Genomic DNA, 11,917 nt, shown 5'->3' on the forward strand with positions numbered 1-11,917 from the left:
AATATTTGATTTATGTATTGAATTTTAACCCATGTTCGAAAACGCGGCCGGAGCGGCCGATTTTGCGCCGGTGCAACGCTTGGCGGAGCTCCGCCGCCGCGAGTATGCCTGTTCGGGTAAAAATGCGGTTTGAAATTTTTTTCTTACATATTATGACAGTTTTGTGCTCGAAAATCGATAAGTTTATCACAAATCTATCATATTTAAAAGCTAACAACAAAGAAATACAGTCGATTCGAAGTAAATTGTCAAAAAATGGTGATTTATGATGAAGAAAAAAAAACGGCTGCAACTAGGTTTACAGGAGGAAACACACGAAGAAGAAGATGAAAGTCAATTTACCATTTAACCCCTCATTAAAAACTGATAAAAACATGCAAAAATGGACCCCTCATTAAAAACATGCAAAAATGGACGCATGGTGACTTTGTACCCGGCCAATTACGGGATTACTGAACATACTTACCGCTAGGCTAGGTAACTTCATTTGTTATGTTTATCATTTATGTGTTTTTAAACCTTAAGTAATAAAAATATTTAAAACATTTAATTTTAAAAAAAATTACTCCCCGAGTACTCCCCGCTTTTCTTCTGATTGTCTTTTAATTCGCTAGGCGCAACGGAACCGAACGCGTTGCGCCTAGCGCGATTCTGAACATTGATTTTAACTATAGTTCCGAATAATTTTATTTTTCTTTTTTTTAATAAGTATAGAATAAAAATTGAAAATAAAATATAATCACATTAATTAAATAAAAATGAAATCTTATTAATTAGAAAAGCATGAGTTTTCTAGCAAAACTAACAAAAAAAAAAATTAGTACTACTTTCAGGTGACAATAAATTTAAATATTTTAAAATGTATATTAAAATTTAACAAATTACTTACAAAAATGGTTAGTTAGAAAAAACACACATCGTATTCTATCAAACTACTACTTCAGTTATTTACTGCTTATATTAACTTCAGAAGCTACAGCCAAATGATAATGGTCTGAGGATATGCAACTACCATCGAAGTAGATTTGACCAACAATAAAGAAGTTAGAGCCTAAGCACACCTCTGCCCCTTTTATTGACATGCACAAAGCAAAGAGCTTCACCAAAAACACAAAGAATTAATACATCTACCCAATAAATTCAGCTAACGATATATTATTTTCCGCGTCGAGCACGAACACACTATAGTATCTAAATAAATTATAGTAAATAAGTTATAGTTTCGATAAGATGTATACCGGAGTGGATAAAAAGATAACAATTTGCTTCGACTTATAACATTATAAATTATGACGATTAACGAGCCTACTAATTAGTTCGTACAATATAGGTTTCTTCTGTTCTCAGTCACTTATTATACTTGTCTAGACTAATAATGACTATGCAACTCTGCCTGTTTGGACCTTTCCTCTACTAACCAGAGATATACATGTTCGCCATCTTTTGTATTAAAACAGAAGTCACGGCGTTAATTCATGTGTAATTTTTTAAAAAATAGATCTAACAGACCTATTTCTAAAAAATCATTTTACATTTAATATTTAATCTTATCATTTAAATTTTGAGCCTATCATAAATTTTTATTAGACTATCAATAATTAGATTTAAACAATAGATGATCCATTGGATTTATAGATAGTATAAATTAAATAGATATAATTTAATGTTGTAAGGCTATACCTCCATATGTTAATTATTTAAATATTTGCCGATGTTAACTTTTAAAAGTATAAAGATTTTTTTTTAAATAACAAAAATCATATTATCTAACAATGATTACTTTTTACTACCTTAAACCAATGAAAACAAATTTTAAACTATATAGTTTATTTTAAAAATTAAATAAAAACTAAATGTTTAATTATTTACTCGATAATATAAATTTATGAAGCGAATTCATCAAAAAAAAAAAGTTTAATTTTTTAAAAACTTTCTAAATTTATGAAATGTTACAATATCTTTGGATATGACAATAAAATAATATTTTACTAATCTTTATATATATAATTACGATTTTAATAATGAAATAATAATCCGAAAATATATATATATAAGAAGATACAAATATATGTGAAAGTTTGAAACAATCTATTCAATGAAAAAAATATACCGTAAATTTATTATGTTTTAAAAATTGATAGACACATATATATTATAATATATACCAATTTAGAATTGAAAATAAAATGTTTATATAAAAATAAATGAAAACAAAAACTTGCGCGGTTACGCGGATTGAGATCTAGTTCAAAATTAAAATACTAATTAGTTGTATTTCGTGAAAATAGATAATACGGATTCCGTATCTAACAATGGACCTACATGTCCCCTTAAACGATCTAATAAACATTATAAAACTCTCATTTTATCTAATGTGGCGTTGCCTTAATCCCCTTCGGATAAGATCTATGACTATTTTCAAAAGGTCAATACGCAAAAGCAAGAGAAAAATATATAAAAGTATTTAGAGTTCAAACTTTGAAGCGAAATATAATAAGGCATCGTTAAGAGTACGTCGTTATCGTTAAATTCATGTCGAAGCAATTGACAAACACAGCATAAGAACATAAAGATGAAGTATCCCATTCTTTAACCAAAAAATACGACACTTGTTTTTAATTATTCCACAAAAAGGTTATTAATAGCATCTCCATATGCAAACTGTTTTAGGAGTTGTTTTTCTAAACCAGGTGTGTAGTTCAATACCACCAAACAAGAACGTAACTCGAGTGACCAACTTCAAAAAGTTAACACGAAACTAACAAACGGAAAACAGTAGACTAATAAATATCTAGTTGAAGAAATGTATTGCGAAATAAATCCAACATCCAACCAGAAGTCGCACCAAATTAGCTTCATTTTCGCAAAAATAAAAATTAACTTGACGAAGATCCATATCAAATTCCAATTAACAACTAGTGGTTAAGAAAACTCAATATTATGTGCTTCGATTGGTATTTGCTTTCCAGTGGTCTCACCTCCTCTACGGTCTTGTTGTTGGCTCTGGTTCGGCGCGTCTTTGCCGTTTAGTTTCCGCTCGCGAGGTCTCGACTGCGGTGGAGGTACGACCAGATCTGGTGTCGCGACACGGTAGGGCGTAGGGGTTATTGCCGGTGAAGTCGGCTTTTCATGGCTGAGAGAGAGGGTCGCGTTTCCTCCTTTAGATCTCTCTCTCGTGACCTATGTGTTCGTGGTGGTGAGGAAGGCTCGCTTCTTGGTTGCGACGCGGAGAGCTGCTCGTGTCTGATGGAGGTGTGTGGCTTCAATGGTTGGTGTTGCGAGCTTCAACGGTGTCGTCGGGGCTCCTCTCCCCCACGTTGAAGTCAAAGGCTGCTCCGGTGTCTTGCCCGGAGATGAGTAGCAGGTGTTTGGTGTGCAGGCGGAGATGGCACCGGACCCGGCTCCGACACATGTGGGCGTGCTGAGTGGACCGTTAACCGGTCGTCTATGGCCGTATTTACGCTACTTAGTAAGCCTCAAGCCTTTCTGGAATCAACATCATGTCATCGATTTGAGTCCTTCCATAGGTTGCGGCCGCATCTTTATTGAAGACTGGGCTCTTGTGTTTATGTTTTTGTATCACTGTTGACACCAGTGTTTCAGTTTGCGAGTCACTATCACTGTTTCTTCGGTTTTCGAAGGCGGCAAGAGAACGTCTCAGTTTTGGTCTTGGTCGTGGCGGTGTCGCTCTTGGTCCTAGCTATCATCCTAGAGCCGGTGAAGGGTCTTTGATTCATCATTGGTAGTGTAGCTTGGCTGATTTTGTGCAGGTCTTTAGAACCCTCTCGGTTGGTGTCTGACATGGAGGTCAGGCCATTTTGTGTACAGGTTTGGTGGCGGCAGTAGCGAGCTCTTTGCTTGGTTGGGAGGTGGTTTCAAGCGTTGTGTGACGCTGCGTACAATCCGTGCCTTGGTGTGGTAAGTATCTGGAACCCTCCCCTATTGGTCGTCTAGCGCTTCAATGATAGTGACGGTTACAAGTTCGGTGGTGTTCATTGGGAGTAAGTTACTCTGGAGACGACCCGAGAAATCCCGGCATCCGAGGCAACAAGGAGAACTTCACTTTTTCGGGATTATCGTCGATAGTTGAGAACACTAACCAATTCTAAGAAATTTCTAAAGACGGACTAGCGGAATGTGTCGGGTTTAGTGGGCGGGCGAAGCTAGTTTGTAATAGTTTGACCTTGGAAATTTTGTTCAAAACCGGCTTGTAAACGGATCTAAATTCCCGATTTTCGGATTGAATTAATATATATATATATATATTAATTATGTGCTTCAAATTCCAATTAACAACATCCAACTAGTCCATACAATAAGTTAAAAAAAAAAACAAAAAAAAGTTCAAAACCGTGCAACGTGCTTCGATACCCATTTACCTTTAGTATAATTTATGTTTAACTTCTTGTTTACTCAAAGTTGATTACTACTATTTTTCTACCCAAAGGACACACGAGTACAACGACCCATCCCAAACTCGACAAGACAGAAAATGATCACCGACTTGTTTAGAACATAATCACACTCTCCGATAATAATGTTTACGGACGTTAATCACATCACAAACACCACTTCACGCATGCTTCTAAATAAATAGAACTAAACAAATCATTAGTTGAAAAGAAACAATAAATAAATGTACACTTAGTGTTCATAGCAAAAATAATAATTTACATACTCATTACGTTCATTAATAGTAGATTACAAGAGTTGCATCCAGCATAACAAAATAAAATTACAAAATATTTATAATATATATTAGACTTTAATCATTTAAAAATCCTAAGCATCTCCCCCGGCGATACATATTATATATTAGAAATTTAGAAATTATATGAAATCCGTGAAAAATATTTACACATTTGCAGAGAAAATCCATAATGATAATAATCTTTAGTTAAACCTTATAAACGATATTCAGATATCCGGTAGCATACCGCTCGAATCAAATCACATCACCAGTTCAGAGACCCACCCGACATCAGGAGCTTCACCTGAACCCTGATACGGATCCGGGTCAACCCGATCCATGCAGTTTTCCTTGCTGAGCTTCTCGAACATCTTCGCTCGCAGTTCACGACCCGACTCGACCCGTTCCATCGCCGGTTCTTCCTCCAAACCATTATCCCAAATGTCCATATAACCAATCTCCGGTCGGGACGGGGTATTTGGTAGGCTCCGAAACCCGGGACCCAAGAGTGATCCACGTGGCGATCCAAACCCGGATCCGTAGCATCCGACTTGATTGTTGTAAGAGGAAGGAAGAGACTTCACTTTATTAAGCTGCAAATGCCTCATACACGCGACGATGTCGTTTACCGAACCCGACCCGAGAGAACGATTAAATAAAGAAGAAGACTCTGAGTCGTCTCGTGGACTCACCGGCGGCGAACCGGAGGTCGGAGAAATCGAAAACTGAAACGCCCTACGAATCGGAGACACACCGTCGAAAGAATCAACTCGATCGGGGCTTTGGTTCGGCAAAACCCTGATCTGATCCGGCGAATGAGCGAAGAAACAAACACGACGGCGACAGTTACCACCGTCTTTACACGGCTGAGTCCGATAACGCGCCGGATGAAGCCAGCACTCGAAAACGCCGTGAGAGAACTCACACGCGTCTCCTTTTTTGCAACCGCCTTTGCGAAACTCAGGACACGCCGTACCGGAGTAATGATACTTCCTCGGATCTCGACGGCGAGCTTTCTCTCCGGGATGAGCGTAAGGGCACTCCGTCCAGTCGTGGCTCCGGCCACGAGTGCATCGCCGGACTTTAAACTCGTACATCCGGAAATGATCACATGAGTACGTATCGATTGCCGAATCTGGACCGGACAGTTCCGGGTCAGAATCCAGATCCGGCTCATTCGACGGAAGATAACGCTGTAACGCAGCCAAAGCCTCGAGCATGCTATTTCCGCCGTCAGGACTTCCGTAAATATCAACCGCCGTTAGATCGTCGTTAAGTGGCCATGGAGGAATCTGAACCGTTGGATAAGCACGATGAGTTTCTCCGATCATCATTTTTTAAAATGTTTGAGAAGAAATAAAATCACATTCGTTTTCTCCGGTGAGTTTTTGTTTTGTGTTTGCTAAATCTCCGGCAATGCTTTGGTACTATATAAACTGATGCTGAGTAGTGGGGTATACTTAAACCACGTTCAGGTTAAACACTTAACCATGGTTAAGTTATCTGCTTTTTTCAACCACGGTTAAATCCAAAGTGAGTTGCTCGCGTGACGAATCTGTGAGATAGGGGGGAGAAAACAGCGGCGTGAGACTTTACCACGAAGCTTTATTGATGACGTGGACGAGTTGTATGTTGCTTTATGTGACAGCTCCGTGAGCGAGCGGCTGCGAAAATAATAAAATTAATTTCGTTTTAACTTTCTCTTTGAGTTCCGAAGGCGGTGGAAGGATCCTTTATATACGCTGAAAAACGACAAAACAAATAATCCATTTTATTTTATTGTTTTAATTTTCTTTAATACATAGTTTAATTATCATAAAATATATTAAACAAGTTTTATTTTTGTCGACTAAACAATTTTAATCTTCAAAAAAATAACTGATTACGGAATTTTTAAAAATAAAATAAATATTAAGATATCTTACAAAACAATATAAAATTTCAAATATAATATTCTCTCTGTTTCTTTTTGTATTAGTATTAGAAAATATTTTTGTTTCAATTTGTATGATATTTTGAAATTTTTTATGTAAAAACTATTAAATTAATTGATTAAATTATTAAAAGTTAATGTGTATCTTTTATCTTATTTTTTTAGAATAGTAATAATTAATTTCTATTTTTTGTAATCAAATGTTTTTAATAAAAATACATTTTTTTTTAATTTGTGTGTTTGTACTAAAATATCATAGAAAAAAAAGGAAGTATTATAAAACGAATAAAAAGAATAAATAATTCAAAACCCAATAAACACACGTAATCATTAATTAATTTCATAATCATCTCCGCACCTGAACACTTCCTGTCCAAAGTAGAATTAATTAGTTAGAAAATTAAGACATGTGGACAGATTATTGTCAAGAAGCTAATATTTTCATTTAGAAAACATATAATTAATTGAGAGAAATTATATGTTTGAGGATTTAGATATTTTACATGGGAGAGAAAGGGATAAAACGTAGGTGTCTGTGAAGAAGAAGACATGTTGGAACAAATTGGGAATAGTAACAAGACATTAAAGGAGACACGGTTATGCTTCTTTACTAAAACTAGAAGCAATTCCACCGCTCGCTCTCGTTTATCCTCTCTTCTCATTTTTCCTTTCTTTTTCGTCTCAAATTTTGTTGGGTGTATTTAAGGGAAAAAACATTTGAGTGATGATTGTTAACTTAAATTTTAGATTTTGGTTTTTGGGTTTTAGTTTTTAGTTTTCGGATTTTATTTTTTAATTTTTAGTTTTTGGATTTTAGTTTTTGATTTTTGATTTTGTAGTAGATTTTAGTTTTTTTTCAAAAAAACTAACGGTGATTTTAGATTCTGGTTTTTGTTTTTTTTTTAATTTTTTTTTAGTTTTAAATTTTCTGTATATTTTAATCTTTTTTTAAGTTTTGATTAGAAATTTATTTGATTTTAAATGTTGTATATTATTTTTACGAACTTGACTTAAATTTACATAAAACTAGTTTTAATAATTAGTTTTATTTTATTGACAAGTGTTTTAAAAATGTTCTTATCTACAAAGTATTATATTGGTTCTAAAATCTTATACTTATAGGCATGAAATAGTAAAATGATGAAAAATAATTTTTAATACAAAATTTAATTAACAGTAATGTTTACGTATTATTTTAATAGTTAACTTTTTTATTATTAAATTTATTTTATTGATAAGTTAAAAATTGTATATGAGTTATCGTGTAGTTCGATATAGTAAAGAAAAAAAATTATGAAGATCAATTTATTATATAAAAGATCTATTTTTATTAGGTAGAATATCATTCACAATGTACTAATTTTAGTTGGTTCAAAAAAAAAGTACTAATTTTATTACATTTAATGTTAGTTTCAGTTAGCATAGATATAAAATTGATGCTTATGTATATACTATCTTGACCAAAAAAACATATATACTATTTGTTTTAAATTAACCAAATTTCAAAAAATAAAATCTTAACAGTCTATGAATAGTAGATGCACAGGTTTATTTATTTTTCCTATATTAATGGGTAAATATAGGAAAAAAAATAAAAAAAAACAAAAAAAATCCTCAAAAACCCTCAAAAACCAATGTAAGTGGTGAAAAACCAATGAAAACTTGTTTTTGGTTTGTGTGTCAAGAAAACAGTTATTTGAAAAAACTAGTTTCCTACATTTTAGAAAATTTATTCTTTAAAAATCTTGATGGGATAAAAAATGGATTTTAGAAAAACAAAAACAAAAAACTAATCCAAAAATTACAAACAATCAACATCTTGGTCAAAACTCTTACATAATGAAAGTGTTTAATATAAATTGTTTTGCATAATTAGAAGAAAAAGACTGCCAAACAAACTTTAATTTTTCGAAATGAAACAAAAAATTATGATCTGCTACTCAGTTAAAAACAATATATAAAGACAATTTTTGATTTAACAGTTATTTTTTTGTGCATCCAAAACAAAATAGTTGATTTAATAGAACATAACATCGAAATAGATAATTTTTGAACACGGAATGTTTTATCAGCTTAAATAAAATTCACGCTTTTTTGTTTCAAATTTAAAATTTTAACAGTGACCTAAAAATAATTATTTTAACTTAGTTACTTATTTAAAATTGCATCTTCGATTCATCTATAACAAATGACAATAAGATCTCTTGAACTTTTAGCTCATGTCCTAACAAAACCATTCTCGAATGGCTTTTTTTTTACAAGTTAGCTGGTGATCTGATCCAAATTGAACCAAACACTAAGCAATTTTGATTCATTAAAAAAATTGATTCATTATAATCTATAAAACTGAAATGAGGTTTAGATTGGAAAATAGATACAAATGCTCTAACACATATGCAAGTTTTTTTCTTCTTATTAATCAAAAACTCCAAAGTAGCTCATTAATACTTCAGAATGAGACAACCAAACCATTTTGTATTCCCTCAGTTCCACAAAGATGAATTTTCTAATGTTTTCATATATATTAAGAAAACACATTAAATTACTATAATAATTCTGTAATTTTTAAGTTTCAATAACTTTTAACCAATAGTAATTCAATATAATCAATTAATTTTATTAAAGTTTACAAATTTTTCATAGAAAACATAAACTTTTATATTTGCGAAACAATTTTTTTTTTCTAAAACATCTATCTTAGTGAAAAGGATGGAGTAAATATTAATCGTTTCAGTCCTTTAATGATCGATTTTGTATGGACAAAAATCATTTCTAATTTATTAGGCTAATTTATTAGGCCGTGCGATTTGAATCATCAATATAATAATAAATCTAATATAAATTTTTAGAGAAGACAAAAAATAATAATGCAATTCTGGGAAATTATATTATATAGCCACAAAATAAATGATAATTAAATTTAGAGTTTAGGGTTTGGAAAGATTTCCAAATATAGAACACTGGATGACATGAAAAGCCAAGGTCCCCAAACGAATTCACAGAGAAATTTCTTTGCTATGGCTAGCATCGGAGCATGATTTTGACAACGAACGACCACTGTAGGTCTCCCACGATGGGCTATAGACACGTCATCCAACGAAAAAGTGAGGAACGCCACCGTCAAAGGAACAACGGAGAGAAGATCGCTCGACATTTCACCATGAAGACACGCCATTAATTTCAGTCAGAAATAAGAACACAAAAATAAAATAGGGTTTTCTGCAAAAAAACCCTCAATGTGGTTTTTTTTTGCAAATTAATCCGCGAACTCAAAAACCCACGGGTCAACCTTCCAAGTGCCAGTCAAACCGCAATATAACCCTTGGCCGTATTTATGTGTATTTGACTGTGTATAATTTTAACATTTTTTCAATACTAGGTCGTTTTGGCGCTAATTTTTTAATGAAAAAAATTTGTTGAACTCGTGGTTTGAAATTTGAACCTTAAATACCATGTGCATGCTATATAACCATCTCGGCCAACAAATATATTTGTTTACTTAACAAACGCAATTATATAGATTTCTAAAACGAAATGACCTTGTTTTTCTCAGACATGGGAGTTTGCGTAAATGCACAATGAAGGTGGAGTTCAACAAATTTTTTTCATTAAAAAATTAGCGCCAAAACGACCTAGTATTGAAAAAATGTTAAAATTATACACAGTCAAATACACATAAATATGGCTGAGGGTTATATTGCGGTTTGACTGGCACTTGGAGGGTTGACCTGTGGGTTTTTGAGTTCGCGGATTAATTTGCAAAAAAAAACCACATTGAGGGTTTTTTTGCAGAAAACCCAATAAAATAAGCACATAACAAAAATAGAGAAGAAAGGAAAGAAATAGTTTCGATCAAATGAAGATAAAGGGTCCTCGCCTTAAGCTCAAAATTAAAGAAAAAAAATCATTACATACAGATAAACAATTCGTATTTTTGGAAGGCGTGTTATTTCAATCAAATTGCGTGATAAATTCGCCAAAACAAAACTCAAACCGCTTCTTAAAACGCACAAACCAGCGGTCTCAAATATGCAATCCAAGTCAGATTCAATTTTCGACCTATTTGACGACCTAAGACACGCCGGACTTTGGGAGACTATTGTTGGAGCCAGGTTTCTTCATGTTCCAGACTGGTCCTATGGTAACTCGTCCCGCGGATCCAGGTTCACAGTCTTGCAAGACACCAACCCTAAACTCTCACTTGTGAGCCCTCACTGACTTTCCCATGTAGGTTATTGATGCGCTCGGCGTTCTTTGAACCCAAAACCTCACCCTTTTGAAAACACTCCCACAGGATGAGTTGTCACCAATTGACATGCAGATCAATAACCTACATGGGAGAGTCGTTAAAGGGTGAGGTCTTGGGTTCGAAGAACGCCAAGCGCATCAATAACCTACATGGGAGAGTCAGTGAGGACTCACATATAAGGGATTAGGGTTGGTGCCCTGCACGGCTGTGAGCCTGGGTCCGCGAGACGGGTTGCCACAGGCCCGACGTTTCAGCCCAAGTACTACAGGTGGGACGGATCGTATCTGGATCTTTCGGATCCGTAAAATTTCTATCCGGATCTGAATCTAGGCCTTCTGAATATCCGGAGTTAGGATATTCAGCTAAAATAAGAATACCGACGGATATCTGGATCCAGATTTTTTTTAATTAAAAACTATTAAATTAATAATTTATTTACTATTAAAATTATTTTTGTTAAAAATGAAAATTATTAAAATTTAATAAAATTACAGTTTTACATATTTATATAAAATTATCTAATATATAAATATATATATAATATATATAATTATATTTTAATATTTTTTAAAAATATAATAGGCCGGATATGGATATCCAGACCTAAAATTTCACTATCTGGATCCGTAAAATCATTTGGATCCGCATCCAGGTCCCCAGGATATTCGATTTTTGGAGCGGATCCCAAATCAGATAACATATATCGAATATTAAATCTGAGGCCTACCAAGCATTGAAAAACCTAAATCAGATATCGCTAAGGCCCAAGAAAAAATAATAAGTCCATGAAGGTCCAAGCCTACTCTGAGCAAAGGAAGTCTCACGGACCAAGCTCAGCGAGTCAAAGGCAAATCGTAAAGGGGCCAAAGACTTAAGTCCTGTTCGTTTGGTTGCCGCAGGTTTCGGCGTCAGCGGCGGCGGCAGCGTCAATGAGAACAGTTGTTGTTCGTTTCGCAGACGCTGACGCTGCCGCTGACGCATACTATATCGCGACCGCAGATTTTATCGGCGTCAGCCGCAGGACGCGACGTTCGGACGCGGCGTC

At 34.1% G+C, this 11,917-nt stretch overlaps 1 protein-coding gene across 1 annotated transcript; it reads right to left on the reverse strand.

The window, feature by feature from the left end:
- Positions 1 to 4,629: 4,629 nt before the first annotated feature.
- Positions 4,630 to 6,187, reverse strand: LOC106446389 (zinc finger CCCH domain-containing protein 20-like). Its single transcript, XM_013888102.3, has one exon. The coding sequence runs from the start codon at positions 6,022 to 6,024 to the stop codon at positions 4,951 to 4,953; it is 1,074 nt and encodes a 357-aa protein (XP_013743556.1). The 5' UTR covers positions 6,025 to 6,187; the 3' UTR covers positions 4,630 to 4,950.
- Between the last annotated feature and the right edge of the window lie 5,730 nt (positions 6,188 to 11,917).

The sequence above is a fragment of the Brassica napus genome, chromosome C7 (genome assembly GCF_020379485.1).
Source record: "Brassica napus cultivar Da-Ae chromosome C7, Da-Ae, whole genome shotgun sequence".
Taxonomy (NCBI): Eukaryota; Viridiplantae; Streptophyta; class Magnoliopsida; order Brassicales; family Brassicaceae; genus Brassica; species Brassica napus.

Coding starts and splice junctions, on each gene's coding strand:
- LOC106446389 (XM_013888102.3), bottom strand. CDS start 6,024: ATGATGATCGGAGAAACTCATCGTGCTTATCCAACGGTTCAGATTCCT.